Below are 23502 nucleotides of genomic sequence, written 5' to 3'. Positions count from 1 at the left end.
TCTTTGGCAACTTCTCATGTACTTATAAGAGGATCAGCTTCAGTGATGGCTCTCAGTTGGTCACTCTCAACTTCTGACGGCTGGCCACTGCACTGCTTATCTTCAAGGCTCTCATCTGCTTTGCAAATCTTCTTGAACCAGCCCTACACTGTATGTTTGTTAGCAGTTCCTCAGCCAACATCATGCGTTGTTGACGTTGTGAGTTGTCTCCACTGCTTTATGACCCATTTTGAACTCAAATATGAAAACCGCTGAAATTTGCTTTTCATCTAACATCATTTCCCTAGTCCAAAATAAATATAAAATAAACAGCAAATGGGCTTCCCCGGAGGCTCAGTCGGTAAAGAAACCACCTGCAATGCAGGAGACCCAGGTTTGATCCCTGGGTTGGGAAGATCCCTTGGAGAAGGGAATGGCAACCCACTCCAGTATTCCTGCCTGGAGAATTCCATGAACAGAGGAGCCTGGTGGACTACAGCAGCCAATGGGGTCACAGAGAGTCAGATATGACTGAGTGACTAGCAGATAGCAAGTATTTAAGTCATGAGCAAAAAAAATATATGCACTGAAGTGATGTATAACATAACCACATTTATTTATGAATGTATTCCCATATAAAATGGCAAAGGTCGACAGTATAAAACTGCAATTACTTTTGCACCAACCGAATATGTTCCTGTCATCAAATTCTAATGACTGCATATACTTGCATCATATAAATACCATTTAGTCATGTTTTCAGAGTATTTGTGATGGTTCTAAGTTTTCATTGTTATTAAGAGTGCTCAAATCCTCATTTTTATAGCAATTTTAAGATATTCTGTTACAGAATTTATCAAACATAGATAAAAGTATAGAAAATTATGTAAATAACCTCCCATGAGCTGATAACCCAGTTTTAAATGCCATCAGTATCCTGCAAATCAGGTATAACTGTCCCCTCTGAACTTTTATTGTGAAGGTACAATTGAATTTGAATTTTAGACATTATGTCTTCTTACCAGATTGAATTTCAGACATTATGTCTTCTTACCTAAAATATTTTCAGAATGCATTTCTAATGGATAAGAACACTATAATCACCATGCTATATATTACATCTGAAAAAATTAAAGATTCCTTAATATCACCTAGCACTTGACACGTTTTTTTCTGAAAAAGAAAATGCATGTTCTACTTCTTTGAGCATATGTATCTTGAAGTAAAATTGCTAGAGCAAAAGTTTGCAAAAAAGTTTGCACATTTTTTTGTGACTTTTGATAAGTAGTATGAGTATCTGTCATGGTAAAGATTGATGCAGTCAAGATGGCTCAAATGTAGTGTCACAGCTCTGAAATTCATTGTTACTGGGGAGGAGAGAAAGCTATGAAAAGTTGGGACATCTTGAAAATAAAATAGTGTGGATGTAGGAAGGGGAAGATGAGGAAGACAGGATGGGAGGAAGGCAAGAACTTAGAGCAATGACAATAAATGCCCAAACCGAAGAGTAATGCTGTAATCTTCGTGACGGGTGCTTCTGAGTAAGGTTCTTCACCAGGGTTCTGTGCAGATGTTGAAACAGTGAAGTTAGGGTTTCAAGTTGAGCTTCATAGTAGGGGTTGGGTAGCAGAAAGAAGAGCAGGGGTCTTCTGACATGCCCTGACTCACCACCCATTTCACACACTGCAGGATCAGCTTGTGGCGTCTTGGAGCTGACCTCTTCAACTCTTTACTTCCTAAAGGATCTGCTAAAGGGATGGCCTTGTACCTTTCATCTCTACTGACCTGTGCATCCTGAGCTGCCCTCAAAGCAACGGATGCTCATGTTTTGAAGTTGACGTGACTGTACATGGCATAGGAGAACAATGAGGGACTTTACTTTCTAGAGTCTATAACTGATACTAAAACTGCAGACCTAGAAAAAAACAAATGTATAGTTGCCAAAGGGGAAAGAAAAGGGAGAGGAGGATAAATTAGGAGTTTGGGAATAACAAATAAACACTACTATACATAAAATAGATAAGCAACAATGACCTGTTGTGTAGCACAGGGGACCGTATTCAATAGTTTGTAACCTACAATGGAAAAGAATCTGAAAAAAAATTACATAATTGATTCATTTTGCTGTATACCTGAAATTAACACAGTACAACCAACTATACTTCAGTTAAAAAAAAACAACTGTACGCATTAACAAGAGAAAGTGAACCATCATTTACTCTGCAACTTTAAGATGATAGTGGTTTTTGACTTAATATTTTTCAATCTTTACATCTATCTGTAAGGAAAATACTACCACCCTCATTTTATACATTAGAAAATGGAGGTGTCACTTGAAGTCTTTTCTGGAATGAATGAATGAATGAAAGAAAAAAATAACTAAGTGAACAAATATAGAATTCAGCAACAAAGAACAAGTAATTGAAACCTGAGTGATTAAATTAGTATAAGAAAAGTTGAAGAAAATAACTTATTTGGCAGAGCCAGGATTCAAACTCAGGTCTATGTGATTTCAAAGCCAGGTCTATGCATGATAATTGAGTATGTCATGCATAGTCCCTAGTGTTTAATTCTAATTTTCCCAATTTTCCTTTTCTTGTTTGTTACCACCCTTTCTATGTGCATGTGTGTGTTAATTTTCTATTAACTTAGTTAACATTTATACTTTTACTCTGCACCATGAGTATGAATTTGTTGTAAACACTGTATACATCCCCACATGGAAGACTGGCATCAATCCTGTGGAGTAGGTGCCATCGTCATCCATTTTATAGATGGAGAAACTTAGACTGATTAGGTTACTTGCTCAAGGTCATCTAGCTAGCAAGTAACAAAGTCAGGAACTGAACTCTCAAACTCCAGTTCCAGAATCTGCTTTTAAATCATTTTAACTATTAAAATATCAATTTAACATGTGCCGTTTATACCCATATTCTTTCTCATATAAGTATACTCAGATTATATAAATTGCCCTTCTGTTTCCCAGGCAGTTTAAAGGAATGAAAGATGGCAGGCATTCTCTCATTAAACAATATGCAACAGCCCTTTGGAGGCATTTTGTGAGATAATATTGCAAACATTATTCCCTCCACCTCATCCATAAACGCTCCCCGCGGGATTTGTGTTCTTTGTGGAATAATTTCCATTGCAATAATTCTTATTTGTTTTTTCAAAAATAATGGCTGGTTTCTACCACTCTCATCAGTAGATACAGCCGGCAAATTTGTGGGCGCTGCTGAGTCTAAATTTGTCCCAATAGATCAGTAATGATTTTCTTGCCAAACTGATTTACATGTCTCCAACTTCAATTTACTTCAGTAAATGTTTACAAAAACTTGAATCGGGGAGGCAGAGATAAGTAGGACACAGCCTTTTGTCTGCCAGGAACTTCGAGTTTCTGGGAGAAGAGGACAAAGAACTGTCTGCCCACAGCACTGCCCAGATACAGGCAGGGCCAGTGCAGAGAGTATCCGAGAACACACCACATGTGCGGAAACCCACCGCAGACATCCCGCAGCAGGTGACCTCAAACCAAGGGTGAAGGATCCCCAGTTTATACAACTGTGCAAAAGTCCTCCTCTTGTGAAGACTGGACACTCCACATTCATGGAGTTAAATCCATACACTGCTTCCCATATTTCTTGTGGATTAATGCAGTGTTAAATGTCTGACTGAGGTCGAATGTGATCATTATACATTTATGTTGGAGGAGGTTACTGGGAGGATTTGACCTTCAATTGACCCTCAGGCTGGGCCTACCATTCCCACAGTGGGAGCCATTTTCCAGGAAGTAGACTTGAGAAGGAAAGGCATAATTGAGACCATCTGAATGGTTTAAAGGCCTGTACCTCAACTTTTAAGATTCTGGCAGGTGGACACCCAAGACCAGCCTTGTCTGTAAGTTCCTTGGCTTATTAAACCAGCCACCTGCCAAACAGAAGTGCTCTGTCTCTTTCTTTGGCCTCTCTTTGCCATCTGCATCCCAAGTTTGTAAACCAACAAATGCCCGACAGGTTGATGTCTGTTAGATTATTATTAAACGGTTACTCTGCCCATGGTGATTTGAATTACTACCTTTATTATTTATTATAGGAAATTCTCATATGCACCTGGGTCTATTTCTGGACTTTCTGTTTTATTCCAACAGTCCATTGATCTCCTTGGTCTTGTATCAAATTTGTTATTTTTCTTCCTGGATGTTTATAATCAGCTGTCACAATATCATACTTGGTAGGCTTTGTCTTCCTTTACTTCACCTCCATTCATCAGCATCCCCAAACACTCAGGCACACTTGCTCTTCTTTTTCAGAGTTCTCTTGGTTTTTCTATTTTCTCCATATTAATGCTAAAAGCAGCTTATCCAGCTCTAGAAAAAGAAAATGTTAATCTTTTCTATTAAGATCACAAAAAAGTTACAAATTACCTTCAAGGGAGTAGACATAAGGGGAATTTTAAAATTCTAATGAAAGACAAAAGTCAACCTAATTAAATGAAAAGATATACTTGTTCATGGATAGGTGATTTTTTTGTAGCTATTTTAGTGGTGGTTGTCTCTTTGACACATTTTGTTAGTGATTTTTTTTGTGTATATGAAAATAAATGATCTTTCAATTTTATATCCTGCTGCTTTTCCAGCTTTCCTTACTTTAGAGTAGCTTTTTCAAGGATGTGTTCTTGAGATAATGTTTCTGATTTCAGTGGAGTTTGTATATTGCTCAAGATTCAGCCAATGTGTGTTAAAGAGAGACTCTTTTCTTGGTGGTGGAAAGCTCAGTGTCTACCAAACCACACCCATCCTACTGATGATAAAAAGACACTCAGGTAGACACCATCAGAGGTGGTAGTGACAAGGAGGCAGATACTGTGAGCTGAAGAGCTCAGGCCACCTGCAGGTATAGATGTTCTTCACCACTTGCTGACAGCTGCCACTGTAGGAATGGGGTCTGTGTTCCCAGACTGTCTGTCTTCACAAGGAAAGCTAGAAATCTGGACTTAAAAAATAACTCTCCTGATTCTCTAGTTGGCTTTTAAAATACTGAGGCAAAATAGAAAGGGCATGTCTACAAGTTGAATATATTCCACAAGCCCTCAGTGTATCATATTTGGGAAACAAATGATGTCGTTCAGATGAGAGAGAAGCTGGAAGGAAGGACAGATGGGATTTTTGACTTGTTATGGTTGTGTTCTGATGACAAAGGTCCATATAGTCAAGGCTATGATCTTCTTAGTGGTCACATATGGTTGTGAAAAGCTGGACCATAAAGAAGGCAGAGCACCAAAGAATAGATGCCTTCAAACTGTGGTGCTGGAGAAGACTCCTGAGAGTCCCTTGGACAGCAAGGAGATCAAACCAGTCAATCTTAAGGGAAATCAACCCTGAATACTTGCTGGAAGGACTGATGCTGAGGTTGAAGCTTCAGTATTTTGGTCATCTGATGTGAACAGCTGACTTATTGGAAAAGTCCCTGATGCTGGAAAAGATTGAGGAAAGAAGGAGAAGAGGGAGTCAGAGGATGAGATGGCTGGATGGCTGGATGGCATCACCGATGCAAAAGACATGAACTTGGCCAAACTCTGGGAGATGGTGAGAGACAGGGAGGCCTTCCGTGCTGCAGCCCACGGGTTTGCGAAGAGTCAGACATGACTGGGTGACTGAAAAGCAACAAATGGGTTTATTCATTTCCTGGGGTTGCCGAAACAAGTGACCACAAACTTGTTGGTTAAAATTAGAGAAATTCATTCTGTTACAGTTCTGGAGGCTAGGTGTCCAAAATTAAGGTGTTGACATGGTCAAATCCTCCTCTGAAGGCTGTGTAAGAGGATGTTTTCTTGCCTTTCCAGCTTCTGGTGGCTCCAAGCATCCCTTGACTTGTGGCCACATCACTTCAGTCTCTGCATCACTTCAGTCTCTGTCTCCATCCCCACACAGTCTTCTCCATGGTTCTTTTCTCTGTGGGTGTCCCCTCTGTGTGTCTCTGTTGAGGATACTTGTCCTTGGTTTCAGGGCCAACACAGATAATCCAGGATGACCTCATCTCGAAAGTCTTAACTCCATTTGTAGTATAACTTCTTGTTAGGTAGACACTGTCCAAATGCTTTCCCAATAAGGCTATACTCACAAGTTCAGGAGGTTAAGAAGTAGACATATCTTTTGGGGTCCACAGTTTAACATACTACAGTGAATTATGTAACCTCTGCTGGCTCAGAGGTAAAGAATCCACCTGCCAATGCAAGAGATAAAGGAGATGCAGGTTTGATCCCTGGGTTGGGAAGATCCCCTGGAGAAGGAAATGGCTACCCACTCCAGTGTTCTTGTCTGGAGAACCCCATGGGCAGAGGAGCCTGGTGGGCTACAATCCACAGGGTTGCAAAGAGCACGACAGTGCTGAGTGATAGCACACCTATCTGCAATGCACAATGGTTTATAGAAATAGAAGAAGGTATAAAGCAAATACTTGTTTTCCGAATGTATCATTGTGATTGATCCTCTCAGAAGGAGAGAATGTGAGTTCCCTGCTGTTTCTCCTTGTCAATGTCTCCATCATCCCTTCCCACCCCTCCATCCTCGACTTCCTGTCCTTGCTTCTACTTGCTCACTTCTCTTTCTTTCTCTCCTCCCTCTCCTCTCTCTCTTTCTGTCTCCATCTGTCTTTTCTCCTCTTCTTTTTATTTGCTGATTCATTCTTCTCTTAGTGCTGTATCCCTGTGATGTGCTAGGAAAGGTGTTTCTGAATCATGACCACGCCCTTCCTGAGTCCGAGGCAGACTAGGAAGAGCTAAGCACCTCTTGTTTACAGGTTCGTGGCATAGGAAGCCTTGGGTCCTCCCTGCCAAGTAGACTAACAGGGATGTTCTAGCCTGCAGTTCATGGGCTGTGTGGATAAGGCAGCAATCAAGGCTACTGGTCACTTTCTGATGCCTCGTGAAGCTCCATTAGTACCTGACAAGCTCAGCTTCACCCTGGCTGAGCTGGCAGCTGTGTCCTCTGACCCCCTCTTGACACTCTGATAGTTTTCCTTTCATCTACACATTTGTGAGAGCTTTCTTCCGTCTCAGCTGGAAAGGTCACCTCCCAAACATACTACCTGGGATGAATTATGTGTCTATTGATTTGCACACTCTTGTCTCGACTGCAAATTTCAGGAGTTTAAGGGCAGCACCTCTGTTAAAAGAACAAAGAATCAGATAAAGGTAGTTTTGTAATACCAGCTAAAACCTTGCTTATTATGTCTATGCTGATCTTAGTTTACTTCCAGGCTTATAGGAGTGCTGTTCACCATGTACCCAATGGGATATTTGCTTTGGCATCACCTGCAGATTTAGTTTCTGAAATTAAAATTGTCTGTCTAACAAAAGAAGAATTTAATATTAAACATGTCATCAACTCCACATAAAAGATAACCTTGCTTCCTAAGTGTAATTCTTACTGTGTTTTCTGTGAACTGAAATTGTAGTCTTTTTAAAACTCAGGTAATTTAACTAATAATAAAGGGATATCTGTCCAGATCACTTTTCTTCTGAGCTTTCAGAAAATGAGAAGAAAATATCAATTGACTGTTATTCACACAGATATACATCTATATGTATATATTATTAGATTACAATTATACTAATTTCTGCTTCAATTCCTGACTCTCTGTTGCACCTTGGTGACTATTGTGACTACACTTAAGTAGTCTGTTCTGTAAAAAAAAAATAGGAAAGTGATATAAAAAGTGTATATAAGTTCCACAGAATCATTTTTCAGAAATGGGAAAGGAGTAGACCAAGGCTTGTCACCCTCTTTGTTTAACTTATATGCAGAGTACATCATGCAGAATGCCAGGCTGAATGAAGCACAAGCTGGAATCAAGATTGCCAGGAGAAATATCAATAACTTCACATATGCAGATGACACCACCCTTATGGCAGAAAGCAAAGAAGAACTAAAGAGCCTCTTGATGAAAGTAAAAGAGTAGAGTGAAAAAGCTGGCTTAAAACTCATCACTCAAAACACTAAGATCATGGCATCCAGTCCCATCACCTTATGGCAAATAGATGGGGGAACAATGGAAACAGTGACAGACTATTTTCTTGGACTCCAAAATCACTGCAGATGGTGACTGCAGCCATGCAATTAAAAGATGCTTCCTTCTTGGAAGAAAAGCTATGACCAACCTAGACAACTTATTAAAAAGCAGAGACAGTACTTTACCAACAAAGGTCCATCTAGTCAAAGCTATGGTTTTTCCAGGAATCATGTATGGATGTGAGAGTTGGACTATAAAGAAAGCTGAGTGCAGAAGAATTGATGCTTTTGAACTGTGGTGTTGGAGAAGACTCTTGAGAGTCCCTTGGACTGCAAGGAGATCCAACCAGTCCATCCTAAAGGACATCAGTCCTGAAAGTTCATTGGAAGGACAGATGCTGTAGCTGAAACTCCAATACTTTGGCCACCTGATATGAAGAACCGACTCGCTGGGAAAGATTGAAGGCAGGAGGAGAAGGGGATGACAGAGGATGAGATGGTTGGATGGCATCACTGACGTGATGGACATGAGTTTGAGTAGACTCCGGGAGTTGATGGACAGCGAAGCTTGGCGTGCTACAGTCCATGGCTTTACAAATAGTCGGACATGACTGAGTGACTGAACTGAGTCATTTTGCACTACAGCAGAAATCAGCACAGCATCCTAAATCAATTATACTTCCGCAATGGCAAAAAGGATAAAAATAAACAAATAAAAATATAGGTAAAATTGCGAGACTGTAGTAATGAAAGAGTGGAAGTGGTTAGTTGCTCAGTCATGTCTGACTCTTTGTGACCCCCATGGACTGTAGCCTGCCAGGCTCCTCTATCCATGGAATTCTGCACTGAACTTAGTGAACTGTGATGAACTTGAGGGGAAAAATAAATAAATAAAGACCAAATCTGACTTTCATTGAGCCTGACCTCTGTGTTATCAGCACTGCAGTTGTTGTTGTTATTGTTTAGTTGCTAAGTCAGTTAGACTCTTGCTACCCCATGGACTGTAGCCTGCCAGGCTCTTCTGTCCCTGGGCTTCCCCAGTCAAGAGTGTTGGAGTGGGTTGCCATTTCGTCCTCCAGGGGATCTTCCTGACCCAGGGATCAAACTTGCGTCTCCTATTTTGGCAGGCCAATGTTTTCCCACTGTGCCACCTGGGAAACCCGGCTGTCTCCCACAGTTTGCTCATATTCTTGCCTGTTGAGTTGGTGATGCTGTCTAACCATCTCAACCGTTGCTGCCTCTTTCTTCTTTGTCTTCAGTCTTTCCCACCATCAGGGCAACTGTGAGAACCACCCAATGATATGAATAGTGATTCATATAATTCATTCATATAAAGAATAGTGATTCACTGCTTTACATGGCAAGGAACATCAGGATCTGGAATTAGCCAGACTTGGACCCCAAATTCCTCTCTGCGCCTTAGTTTCTATCTCTTAAGTGTAAATAACCTAAATTTAGTACCTACTTTCTAGGATTTATGTGACACTTAATGAAAATATATATATATATATAATGCTTATTTTTCTAATTATAACTATTGGTACAACTTTCTGTATAACCAAATATAAATCTGTGTGACATCAGGATTTTATTCATTAGATAAACATTTATGCCTTGGTTTATTAGAATTTAGTAGCAATACTAGATAGCATTTACATAGAAGATGGTCCATTTATATTTGTTGATTTTGAGGCCAGCTGTCCTGGGATACTGTGTAATGTGTGAATGATTTTGATATTCCTATTGTTGTTGCTCAGCCACCAAGTTGTGCCCAACTCTTTGCAACCCCATGGACTGCAACATGCCAGGCTTTCCTGTCCCTCACCATCTCCTGGAGTTTTCCCAAGTTCATATCCATTGAATCTGTGATGCCATCCAACCATCTCATCCTCTGTCACCGTCTTCTTCTTCTGCCTTCAGTCTTTCCCAGCATCAGGGTCTTTGTCAATGAGTCAAGTTTTCTTCGAATCAGGTGGCCAAAGTATTGGAGCTTCAGCATCAGTCCTTCCAAAGAGTATTCAGGGTTGATTTATTTTAAGATTGATTTTTTTAAGATTTTAAGGTTTGATCTCCTTGCTGTCCACGGGACTCTCAAGAGGCTTCTCCAGCACAACAGCTCAAAAGCATAAATTCTTCAATGCTCTACCTTCTTTATGATCCAACTCTCACATCTGTACATGACTACTGGAAAGACCAGAGCCTTGACTACATGGACCTTTTGTCAGCAAAGTGATGTCTTTCCTTTTTAAGACACTGTCTTCTTTCCTGTCAAGATGCAATGATCTTCTAATTTCATGGCTACAGTCACCATCTGCAGTGATTTTAGAGCCCAAGAAGAGGAAATATGTCCCTGCTTCCATCTTTTCCCCTACAACTTGCCTTGAAGTAATGGACGAAATGCTATGATCTTAGTTTTTGTTTGTGTGTGTATTTTTTAGTATTGCATTTTTAGCTGGCCTTTTTACTCTCCTCCTTCACCCTCATCAAGAGGCTCAATAGTTCCTCTTCACTTTCTGCCATTAGAGTGGTATCATACGTATGTCTGAGGTTGTTGATATTTCTCCTGGTGATCTTGATTCTAGCTTGTAATTCATTCAGCCCAGCATTTCGTGGGATGTGTTCTGTGTATAAATTAAATAAACAAGATAATGATAAACAGCCTTGTTTATCATTGTACTCCTTTCTCAGCCCTGAACCAGTCAGTTTTTCCATACAAGATTCTAATTGTTGCTTCTTGACCCGCATACAGGCTTCTCAATAGAAGGGTAATGTGGTCTGGTATTCACATCTCTCCAAGAATTTTTCCCAGTTTATTATGATCCACACAGTCAAAGGGTTTAGTGTAGTCAATGAAACAGAGGTAGATATTTTTCTGGAATTCCCTCGCTTTCTCTGTGATCCAGTGAATGTTGGCAGTTTGATCTCAGGTTTCTCTGTCTTTTCTAAACCCAGCTTGAGCATCTGGAAATTCTCAGTTCATGTAATGCTGAAGCCTAGCTTGCTGGATTTTGAGCATAACCTTACTGGCATGGGAGATGAGTGAAATTGTCTGGTGGTTTGAACATTCTTTAGTATTGCCCTTCTTGGAAATTGGGATGGGGATTGACCTTTTCCAGTCCTGTGGTCACTTGTGGGTTTTCCAAATATGCTGACATATTCAGTGAAGCACTTTAATAGTATCATGTCTTAGGACCCCATCACCTCCACTAGCTTTATTGGCAGCAGTGCTTTCTAAGAAGGCCCACTTGGCTTCACACTCCAGAATGTCTGGCTCTAAGTGAAAGACTACATCATCGTGGTTATCCAGGTCATTAAGATCTTTTTTTATACAGTTCTTCAGTGTATTCTTTTTATCTCTTCTGATCTCTTCTTCATTTATGTCTTTACTATTTCTGTCCTTTATTATGCCCATCTTTGGGTAAAATGTTCCTTTGATATTTCCAGTTTTCTTGAAGAGATCTCTAGTCTTACTCTTTCTGTTGTTTACCTCTATTTCTTTGCGTTGTTCACTGAAGAAGGCCTTGTCTTTCCTTGCTATTCTCTGGAACTCTGCATTTAGTTGCGTGTACCTTCCCCTTTCATCTTTGCTTTTTGCTTCTCTTCTTTCCTCAGCTATTTGTAAACCCTCCCCAGACAGCCACTTTGTCTTCTTCCTTTTCTTTTTCTTTGGGATGGCTTTATTTGCTGCTCCCTGTACAGTATTATGGACCTCTGTCTATACTTCTTCAGGCACTCTGTTTACGAGATCTAACCCCTTGAATCTATTTGTCGCCTCCACTGTATATTCATAGGGAATTTGATTTAAGTCGTACTTGACTGGTTTAGCGGTCTTCCCCAGTTTCTTTAGTTTAAGCCTGAATCTTGCTATGAGGCTGATGATCTGAGCCACAGTCAACCGCAGGTCTTGTTTTTACTGACTGTATTGCTGCATCATCAGCAACAAAGAATGTAATCAGTCAAACTTCGGTATTGACCGTTTAGTGATGTCCACATGTAGAGTCATCTCTTGTGTTGTTGGGAGAGGGTGTTTGCTATGACCAGGGAATTCTCTTGGCAGAAATCTGTTAGCCTTCATTTTGTCCTCCAGGACCAAACTTGACTGTTACCCCAGGTATCTTGACTTCCTACCTCTGCATTCCAATCTCCTATGATGAATAGAACTTAGTTTCTTGATGCTAGTTCTACGAAGTCTTCTAGGTCTTCATAGAACTCATCACCTTCAGCTTCTTTTGCATTGGTGGTTGGGCCGTAGACTTGGATTACTGTGATATTGAATGGTTTGCCTTGGAAATAACTGAGATCACTCTGTCGTTTTTAAGGTTGCACCCAAGTACTGCATTTCAGATGCTTTTTTTGATTATGAGGGCTACTCCATTTCTTCTATGGGATTCTTGCCCACAGTAGTAGATATAATAAATTAAATTCACTCATTTCCATCCATTTTAGTTCACTGATCCCTAAGATGTCAATTATTTACTTTTGCCATCTCCTGCTTGACCACACCCAATTTACCTTGATTCACAGACCTAGCATTCCAGGTTCCTATGCAATATTATTCTTTACAGTATCAGATTTTACTTTCATTGCCAGACACATCCACAATTGAACATTGTTTCCACTTTAGCCCAGCCACTTCATTTTGGGGATATTGGTAATTCTCCTCCACTCTTTTCAGTAGCTTATTGGACACCTTCCAATCTAGGGGGCTCATCTTTCGGTGTTAGATCTTTTTATCTTTTTACCTTTTTATACAGTTCATTGAGTTCTCATGGCTAGTATACTGCAGTGGTTAGCCATTCCCTCCTCCAGTGAATCATGTTTTGTCAGAACTCTCCACTATGACCCGTCTGTCTTGGGTCTACACAGCATGACTCATAACTTCATTGAGTTACACGAGCCCTTTGCCACCACAAGGCAGTGATCCATGAAGGGGATATTCCTAAGGCATAGCTATTCCATGTGAATGAATGTCCTATCTCTGCTCTTATTTGCTCCCTGGTTTTCCATTTTTTTTTTTTTCCACCTACATATCTACTCTCTCCAGGAAGCCCTCTCTGACTCCCTAACACAGTTCTGTCTCTGTGCTCCCAAAACACCATGTACCCTTCTTTCATAGAAGCCATCATAGTTGTAATTTTATGTTTATTTAAATGGTGCTTGTTAAGTCTATCTTCTCCATCAGACTGGCTCTTAATCTCATGAAGGGCCATGTATGTTTTAATCCCAAGGTCTGTGAGTACAGAGAAGAGTGCCTGTCATAGGGTAGGTGCTCCATAAATGTTTAATGCATGAGTGTGTTTACTGAAGAACCAACAGTTCGTATTTTACTGGAGCAGCGCAGTGCTGAGTGCTTTACAAATAGTGGACTGTAAAGACCCGCAGACCCGTCGCAGGTCTCCTGCGGGTTAACAGTTCCAGTCTCTAGAAAACCATCCAAAAGCCAGTTTATGCTATGTTGGTGCCTGGCTAAGGGCTCTGAGTTTTCCTTGAAGGCGATGGGCCTTCAGAAGAGGTAATTAACATGTGACCAAAACTGGGGTCTGGCTGCTTGCCACTCAAAATCCAATAAAGAGGCACAACTGGTGAAAAGAAAAGTTTGCTTTGTTTCAGAGGCCAGCAACCAGGGCCAAGGGCGGACTTGTGTCCAGAGCCCAACTCCTCCACTGACAATCAGTGGGCAAGAGCTTTTAAAGGGGAGTTTCAGGGGTGTACAGGCAGAGGAGGGGCTACATGTAAAAACCACGCAGTCAGCTCTGACCGTCGTCTTCAAGTTGGTCACACCATGGTCTGATGGTATCATCTCAGTTGTTTTGAGTACAGTTAATCTTTAGTTCCAGGGTCAGTTTGATCCCATTTTGTCGAGGCTAGTTCTCAGAATTGTGGCAGCATATGTCATGGCTACACTCTGGTCATCATGTAATTAACTTCTTCCACATGGTGGGGGTTTCAGTATCTACAAGACAGCTCACAGGACCTGGCTCAGAATATTATCTGTAACCCTCAAGGAGGAACTAAAGGCTCTTGACTTTGTTTAATGACTAAACTATTATTATTTTGTCCTGCTTGACTGTTTTCCTTTCCTTCTGCATTTTCTCACTTCTCTGATTAAACTTACTCTTTGGGTAAAGTTCTTCTACAGACACAAGCAGGCAGAGGACATGAGGTGAGAAGAACCATAGGGTCCTGCTCCATTTCAAAGGCACAAGGCTATTTCTGGTTAGCTTCTTAGAATGGCTAAAACATTGCACCAGGATTAAAATTCCTGACGTGGGGAGTCCAGGGCACTAACTGGAGACATAGGTGAGGAACACAGTCTTTGAGGCTTCAAAGGAGCTCCAGGCAGCAACGGAGCCTAGGAAAATTCACTCATAGGTCACCCAGCACCCTCCACCTCCCCCCAGCCATCTGCAGACCACGGGAGGCAAAGCAGGGCTCCTGCAATGCTGAGCAAGGTATGGTACGAAGCAGAAGTCTCAACTGCAAAATGAAGACCCTGGCATCTGAACCAGGGCAAACATTCAAGGTTGAGAAAGTAACAACGCTGAGAGTTAACAAATTGGGCTGAACCCGCTTGGATCCCAGCTGTGGAGACTCCGGACTCGCTCTCGAGCCCTGCTTCTCAGAATCTGGGCAACAAGAGCAACACCTGGAGCTTGTTAAAAACCCAGGATTGGCGAAGCCCTGCTTCTCAAAACCCGAGCTTCATACACAGCACCTGGGGCTTGTTAAAATCGCAGCCTCTTTGGTTTCACCCAGAACCTCCGCATCTTATAAAATGCCCAGCAAAGTTGGTCGCTCATTCCTGGGGAGCATGAAAGCCAAGTTCAGCCTACAAGTGAGTCCCTGCTGTGAGAAGGAAGCTGAGAGTGAACTTGATGTGTGAGGAAAGGGATGACGGTTGCGACTAGGAAAGCCTGCTACTCGTCCGCTTTCTGTTAGAGTGTAGGCTTTCTGGGAGTTGTTGGTTCTCACTTAGAGGGAGGGACCTGCTGCTTTCTCATGCTCGCCAGCGTGTTTGCTAGCTGCCCCCTGGTCCTTGCTGACCCAGCATGTCTTTGCATTTCTAGCAGATAACAGGCTGAAGAGAGAGGTGTTTTGAAGTGATGGACTTTTTCAGTGATGAGGATTCCTCTGAAGATGTTTACTTCTGAGCTGGGGAATGTAGGTATGGATGCAACAATTTGAGCCATTTTAGAAGTTGCTTTTCTGAGTCTGGTTTGAGGCTCAGACCTGTGGCATGTGGCCAGAGAGTTTATTTCTATTTGTGTGCTTTTGAGGCTGTCTCTTCCTTAAGGGTGTGTTGTTGCAGGGCTCAGGGTGCTGTGCCAAGGCAGGCGCATTTCACTTTGCGGCTGCAGAAATAAACCACCTCGGCTATCAGTGATTGAGAAGACGAGTCACCCCGCTTCTGCAACCAGGGCTGGTGTCAGCCGAGTGGTTCTGCTGCAGTCAGCAGCAGGGGTGTGAAGTCCACAGAGGCTTGGCTGAGAGGGTTGGGGTCTGGCTAGGCTCCTTTCTTTCCACATAGTTTCCTGTACCCCAGGAAAGCCTGTCGTCCTGTTAGAGCCTGGTAGCTGGATTCCAAGCAGGAGACTCTCACAAGGAAGAGGCGCAGTGAGTAAAGGTTTTCCAGACTATTGGTATCATACATGGCAATGGTCCACGGACAAAGAAGCCACCTCCATAAGAGGGGATGTCAGAGGGCATGGGGCTTGGGAAGTGTGGTCTGTCGGGGCCACCAGTACCACTGTTGCTCCCTCACCTCGGGTGGAGGGGCCAAGATGGAAAGAGAAATGAAAGTTTAGTCACCTGTGTTGAGTGGATGCACGTGTTTACATGACCAAGGGTGTATGTGTAGTATTCCTGGAAACTTTGGGGGGCTCACCGGTCTTTTCCCCAAAGATTCCTTTTATTTAGGAATTGTCATTTTACTGAACAGTCATTTGGTCTCAGGGTTATGGGAGAACAGTGAGGCAAGAGGGGACTTCCAGCAGCTCATGAGTCTGTCAAGACGGAGATCAGGGTGAGATCAGATGCTATAGCTCGATTACCTCAAATCAATGAGGTCAGGAGCATAGAAAGACTGGATATCGTGTTCTGACAACACCCTAGAAAATAAGTAAGAGATGTAGACAATTATTTTTATTTTCCCTGAAATATTATGTGATCTCCTTTTTTCTTTACTGTTTCTTTGTCTCATTTGCTTACTTCAAGTTTTCCACTTATAGTGGGGTTACTGTGTATTGAGACAGGAAGGTAATGGTGGATAAAATTAAATCAATGTGCTCCTCTTGTGAGATTTAGTTGGGAGCTCCACCCCCTGCTTAGGGTTTTAAATAAGTTTAACTTTGAATGATTTAATTACTGTGAAAATAAATCCACCTTCTGTGGTTCATGATCTTAAAATCAGTGAGTTTCCAAATTCTTACCATGGCTGGAAACAAGATGCTGTGAGGAAAACAGGTAGTGGGATTTTCATCTTAAAGGTAAATGAAAGGGAAATAAGACCATTGCAGCCGGTACTTGTTCATGTTTCCAGGACTTACTGAGGTTTGTGGAGTTGGGATTCAATGCCCGCTCTTCTGATCCTGAGTCCAATCTGATTCTTGCAGGACCATCGGACCATTTAAGGGTGAACCATACTAAAGAGGTAGCTAAAGATTTCCTAGGGACTTACACTCTCAAGTCTGTTCATCTAAAGCTCTTCATAAGCAGCTTTACACTTATGTTGGGGTCAGTTTACCTATGATCTCTACATAAACTTACTTTTTGACTGGGAAGTCAAATCCATAATGATCCTTACTAAATGCAGGAAGGTTCTTAGAATGATAATCACAGGTCATAACTCACCTGATTAGGGATGCAGAATATGACATAGTGATTGGCCTTAGGCATGTTGCTATTTCTTCTCATATGAATATATTAAGTTGCTAAGTCACATTTGACTCTTTGTGACTCCATGCACTACAGCTTGCCAGGCTCCTCTATCCATGGGATTCTCCAGGCAAGAATACTGGAGTGGGTTCCCATTCCCTCCTCCAGGAAATCTTACCAACCCAGGGATCAAATCCCTAGTTTTCTGTATTACAGGTAGATTCTTTACCATCTGAGCCACCAGGGAAACCCTTATTTCTTCTAAGACTCTCTTTTTTCACTGGCATAATGGAAGTGATAGCAGCTGCCACACAGGCTGTTAAGAAAGAACAACCTTTCATTTCTCAGTGAATGAAAGAAAGAACCTATGTCAAGCAGAGTCTGGTCCATAGTAAGTATGGAAATGATCACTTATTATCTTGGTGATGATAAAGATGCTTTGTCCCTGGTCTAGTTCCCAAGAGGCACAAGGGATGCTGTGGTCATCATATTGTTGCTAAGAGCTGTAACTCAGATTTCACTGTGAAATGTCATTTGTTGGCCACGCATCTGCCTGATAGAATGAAGTGAAGATTTAGCCATGTGTGTTGCCATTAGAATTTTTTACCTTTTTCTTATTTCTTTTGTTTTTGTTTTTTGATTGACACAAAAGAGCAAGCATCCAGTCCACTAAAACAAAGAAAAACTATTACTGGTATTTTTATTTCCAAGTGTTCCAGCAGTGCCCCGCAAGCAATGACCTTTTCATTTAACTCTGTTTAGGGTTTGATGCCTATTTTACATCCCGCACACTTGAAAACAACCGAAGAAACGTATGGTTTGCTGAATACTGGGAGGAAAACTTCAACTGCAAGTTGACGATTAGTGGGTCAAAGAAAGAAGACACAGATCGCAAATGCACAGGTAATCTCATTCTTGTTGTCCTTCTCCTATTACTGTACATGGCCAGCATTGAAATTTCTGTAGAGCTGACAGAAGGAAGCTTGGCTGGAGACAAATTGAAAAAGTAAATTGAATTTTACTAGATTGTTCAGAAAATGGAACAGGAGCATAAGTCTTGCAGGACAAAATCACTACAGACAAGAATGTATTCCTTTCTGCCTGTCCATCTAGTGATAATTGACATTTTCATTGATTCTTTGAATTCAAAAGGGGTCATGTTGCCTTGAATGCCCTCGTGGAAAAATATTAGTCCACGTTGTAGCCAGGAGTATAAAGTCATTTTCACAGAGGCTTAAATCTCTCACCAATTCCATGTCAGCATCAGAATGAACTGTCAGCAGAGACATGACTAAAAATGCTAAAACAACATATTTGATGAAGGAAACAAAGTGTACATGGGGGTTAGAGTAATGAGGATTTCAGTGGACTTTCATAATGTCCAAATTGAGTTACCTGCTATTTAAAATATGCTTTGAGACACTAAGCCTCATATGTAACCTTATGTAAGTATTCTAAATAAGAAACACAAGTGTTTACCATTTATTTATGTGTAGTCCATAATCAGGAAGCAGAATCACATATTTATCCATGGATTCATTCACAAATATGTATTGAGCGGCTCCTTTCTCCTCATCACTGTGCCAGGTACTCCTGATCCGATGGGGAGTAAACCAAGGAAGTAAACCATGCTTTCATGCTGCTAGAGAAAGTAGGGGGAAAAAAATCAACATTATTCCAGTGACTTTTCTATGAATACATAATTATAAACTGTAGTAAATATTTTGTGTGTATGGCATATAATCAAGGAATTTTACTCATCTTAAAGGTAGAAGCTCTCTCAAAAGATGAGTCGACACTGGCTGGTTAGGAATGGAGAAGAACAGACTGGAGGGTTTCTGAGAGACCATGGCACAGGGCTTATAGCAGGAAAAATGATGGACCCTCAGAGGACTTGAAAAGCAGAAAAACATGCTCTCAAGAGAATAGGACGAATGTGTGAGTCAAGGCTGGATGTATAAAGATATGGACAAAGGAATAAGCTGTAATGGGACATGTGTGGATTTGGGTCTTTATCCTTCAGATTCTGGAAATTGTAGGAGATCTTGCAAAAGTGTGTAGTGTATCCTACCATCTTACGAGCTAGCCCTCTATTAAATAACATTCACCAATTTTATGCTTAAGTGGGCTTCAACATTTGCAATGATAACCTTGAGGTAGCACAAACCCTAAAATGTCTTTAGTATGATCAAGAAAGAGACGTTCATATTGTATACTCATGAGTAGTTTTTCTCTGCAATGTAGGTCTTTGAATATTGGCCATCCAGATATTATAGATTCACCCATTCAGCAAACATCTATTAATGAAGAGTAATGCATATTGAGCACAGTACTAAAATACCATGAATGGTGTGAGGATGCTGAAATTTAGACCTTTTCCTCAAGGAGATTTTTTTGGTGTGTGTATGCATGCGAAGAAAGGGAGATAAGATATAAACAGAGACATGAGTTACAATAATGATTTGAAAAATCTGTATAATACACAACTGGATATGTGACTCAGTTACCTAGGCTATCAGATTAACCACATTCTCTAGACCATAGTGTATAACAACAGTGTTGTCAGTAATAGGATCCTTATAACGTTGCAGGGGGTTGGGGAGAAAAAACTATTAATTCAATGTTGACTAGACCTAGGTGACACAAAGCTTTCAAGTGGAAACCGAAAAATTAGTTTGACATGTGGATAATTTATCTCTGTGACAGGAGACATCCAAATGTGCTAGAAGTATCTAAATGATTGATGACAGTTTTCTGGCTCTTTCTGACATTTGATGCTTTGTGGAGTCTGAAAGGGGGACTGAATGCTCTGATGGCCCTTAGGATCATTCTCAGACCCATCTCCAGTCTGTGTAGATACTCTGACCAGACTGTTTTGTCTGCAGTCATATTTTAGTGCTGATTATCGAGAATTTAAGCTTATAAAAACATGCAAGCTCATTATCCAAACCACTACCTTCAGAAATAGAAACAGCAGTGTTTGTGTTTTCATATCATGCTTCCTCCATGTGAAGAATCTATGATCACATCTGCTAAATTACCTGTGACCCCAAATTATGTAAATATCTTCTCTCTTCTTACTTACCACTTACCTTGCAGTAGAAGATGCCATCCTGCGTGAAGGTAGAGGTTACCACTATCAGTGTATCTTTCGTTCTTCCCATCATTGACTATAACAACATGGGTGGTCTGTGTTCGTTATTATTTCTTATACTTTCTTTGTCCAAATTCAACAAAACTTGTATTTTCTTTGAAAGTATTCCCAAAATACTATTTCAAAAATCCTGACACTTTGAAACTTGGAAGTGGAAAAATGGGGGAAAGAACAGACTGAGATTTGCTAGATCACAGGGAAAGAAAACATCGAGAGAAATGAAAAAATAAATTGTATTACTGAGAATTCTTGTATTGAGAAATTGTTTTAATGAAAGAAAAGAGTGGATGGGAGAAGGAAGCCATTGGTTCACTTAAGGATATGGGGTGATGCAAGGGAAAACTTGTGTTGGTATCAGATTTTGAAGCACCAAGAGAATGGGCACGTGGGGAAGAAGCAACCAGAGGTGGAGGCAGGCTGAATCATCTGGCAGTGCAGAGAGTGTAGTTAGTAGGTGTCTTGATCTGAGGACTGCAGAAAACAGCCCCCTTCACATATCTCTCTGTGACTGGTCTCTGCTGAAGAAGAAAGTCTTGAAATATTCATTCCTAGTATTCAGACACAAACTAGCATGTGCCTTTTTTTTTCTGGAATGTATAGCCTCTGTAGCCATCATGAGCTACTTATTTTCTATTAGCTCCAAGTAGTCTTGGATCATTCAAGATCATTGCATAAGTTATCTGGTCAGATGAGTCTTGAAGATGAGGTGTGGGATCCATAACTATTTGGAGAGAGCAAGTCCCTGAGATCAGGGGGAAACAGTGAGCTCTAAAAAACCGAAGATGGTACAAAGTCACAAAAAGGAGAATAATTGTTAAACAAAAAATCATCATTAAAAAAACTGTATATGCTTTATAATTTAATGTGGGGTTACTTGTGTGTAGATTCTTATAGGAACTTACATGAACAGCCATGTAATTCTTATTCCTATAAATTTTCTATATGCGCTTAAAGTCACCTTCAAACAAGGAAAGCTACCACATTCTTCAGTATTTTAAGCAAATCCCAACTTTTCCTGATACCCAGTTCCAAGATCTCTCAACCTTGAGAACTGGACATTCTTCATGCCACCTTCCCTGGAGGTTGCCTAATTGTCACTGATATAAATTAAGACTCGCCAGGGACCCATCCTGCTTGTTGGTTGTCTTGGCTGCCCTGCCCCAAGGGGCCATGCTCTTGGGGAGGTTTGTTGGTGCTTTTAGCTTCACAGAAAACGCAAACGCTACCTGACAGGTACTAATGCCAGTCACGCTGCTCCGTGGAAGAGTTCCATCTCCTCGTGCACATAGTGGCAGCTACACACCTAACAGAGTGCATCATTTTTAGATAGTCCGTTATAGATTATGTGTCACCTATGAAAAGAAAGATCGGATGGGATTTTTTTTCAGGTTAAATGTACACTCTGCCACCCCTGCCCTACTGGGTAAGTGTTCACACTTAATGCTCGCCAGTATGTTGCTGACACAGAGACCAAGCCAGCATATGAGCTCTTTGGGAATTGTATGTTTTTGTGGAGATACCAAGGTCAAAAGAAGTAGGAAAAAAAACATAGATGAAGTGATGTGTCTGCAGAAGGGATTGAGGCCATCTTGATATCAGAAAAATCACTCTACCAAATGGCTGTGAAACTGTCATGAAAGAGGCTAGGACTGTGTTCTACGGCTCTCTCTTTATATCCCTATCGGAGATTGGAAAATATTGCTTAACCTCTCAAAGCCTTTCCTCATCTTTGAAATGGGAATCAGAAAAGTTTACATCCAAAGTTACTGTGGGGATTAAATTAGAGCACTCAAACAGGGGATCTAAAGTGATATCATTACACAGTAATAGCTCAGTAATGGCAAGTGTCTGCTGCTCTGGGCTCAAAGCAGTTGCCTGGGATGTGGGGATGGCGGGTCATGAAGATCCTATTGCCTTATGTCAGTCCTATGGAAAATCGGCGTGTATATCAAATTCTAACAGGAAGATAAAGTCAAGGATTTGAATAAGCATGTATGTATACACAGGAGATTCTCACTGGAGTGCACGTTGGACAGCAGTGTACAGAGATGTTGCCAAGTTTGTAGGCAGGCAGCATTCAACTTTGTTATAAATGGGATGCTGGAATGAGGCTCAAAGATTATGGAATTTCAGCACCAGAAGGACTTCCCTGGTGATTCAGATGGTAAAGAATCTACCTTCAATGAAGCAGACCCGGGTTCAATCCCTGGGCTGGGAAGATCCCCTGGAGATGGGAATGGCAACCCACTCCAATATTCTTGCCTGAAGAATTCCGTGGACAGAGGAGCCTGGAGGGTTACAGTCCATAGGGTCATGAAGAGTCAGACAGGACTGGGTAAAACACACACACACACACACACACACACACACACACGTTACAGTCCATAGGGTCATGAAGAGTCAGACAGGACTGGGTAAAACACACACACACACACACTGTAGAGTGTCCCCAAGCATCTTTGGACTTGCTGAACACCTCCTGCCTCAACTTTTGTTCCGTTTATCCCTGATGCATCATATGCCTATGTGGTTAGTAGCATCCCCAAGCTCTTTGCTTCTAAACCCATTCTCTAAAGTCAGAAGGTCCTGAAAATCTGAATGTGCCTGTTTGTGGCAGTCCATAAAAATTATCACTGTGTCATATTTTAAGGCTCACACAGACGTTTGTCTAACTAACATTATCGTCCTGCCAAATGTCACTTTGTAAATACTGATTCATCAGAATTATCTCTTTGTTGAAAAGAAGGAACTCAGCATTTAGAAATCCATCATCCCATGAAGGGATAATTTGACTTTCAGAGATTTGTTCTTCTTTTGAGATGACAGAGGAAGAATAAATTGGTGATATATTTTTTTCTTTTGTTTTGTGGCAAAAATCTAATGTATTCCAATTTCAGTTGGAATACAATTGAAATGTATTCCAATCCCATGTCTGAAATTCAGTTGGACATGACTGAAGCTACTTACTTAGCTCACACACATGCTTTCAAATCACACAATAGGCAAATTCAGTTTCTATCTGAGTCACTAATCAACCAATATTTACCATGGATATATATCAGGTGCCAAAGAGTATACTTTGGTAAATATCCATGTTTTGGGAGGCCAGTACCCTTAAGTTGTGTTTACACCTTGTTTGTCAAAATTAATAGTTTAAGTAAAGGCCACTCTATTGGGAGTGGGAGGTGGCAAAACCCTATTAAGAAATGCTGTTAGTGAAAATGGATTAAAGATCTAAATGTAAGATCAGAAACTATAAAACTCCTAGAGGAAAACATAGGCAAAACACTCTCTGACATAAATCACCACAGGATCCTCTATGACCCACTTCCAAGAGTAATGGAAATAAAAGCAAAAATAAACAAATAGGACCTAATTAAACTTAACAGCTTTTGCACAACGAAGGAGACTCTAAGCAAGGTGAAAAGACAGCCTTCCGAATGGGAGACAATAATAACAAACAAAGCAACTGACAAAGAATTAATCT

General features: G+C 41.0%; 1 protein-coding gene across 1 annotated transcript in view; it reads left to right on the top strand.

Moving 5' to 3' along the window:
- The window catches only part of GRM7 (glutamate metabotropic receptor 7), an 837184-nt gene that overhangs the window by 528702 nt on the left and 284980 nt on the right, over positions 1-23502 (top strand). The window contains exon 5 of the mRNA XM_061129157.1: positions 17624-17764. Within this exon, the coding sequence (XP_060985140.1) occupies positions 17624-17764 (141 nt within the window). The remainder of the gene's footprint in view (positions 1-17623; positions 17765-23502) is intronic.

This window comes from Dama dama, chromosome 24 (genome assembly GCF_033118175.1).
Source record: "Dama dama isolate Ldn47 chromosome 24, ASM3311817v1, whole genome shotgun sequence".
Classification (NCBI taxonomy): Eukaryota; Metazoa; Chordata; class Mammalia; order Artiodactyla; family Cervidae; genus Dama; species Dama dama.
This window is presented reverse-complemented; position numbering and strand designations above follow the sequence as displayed.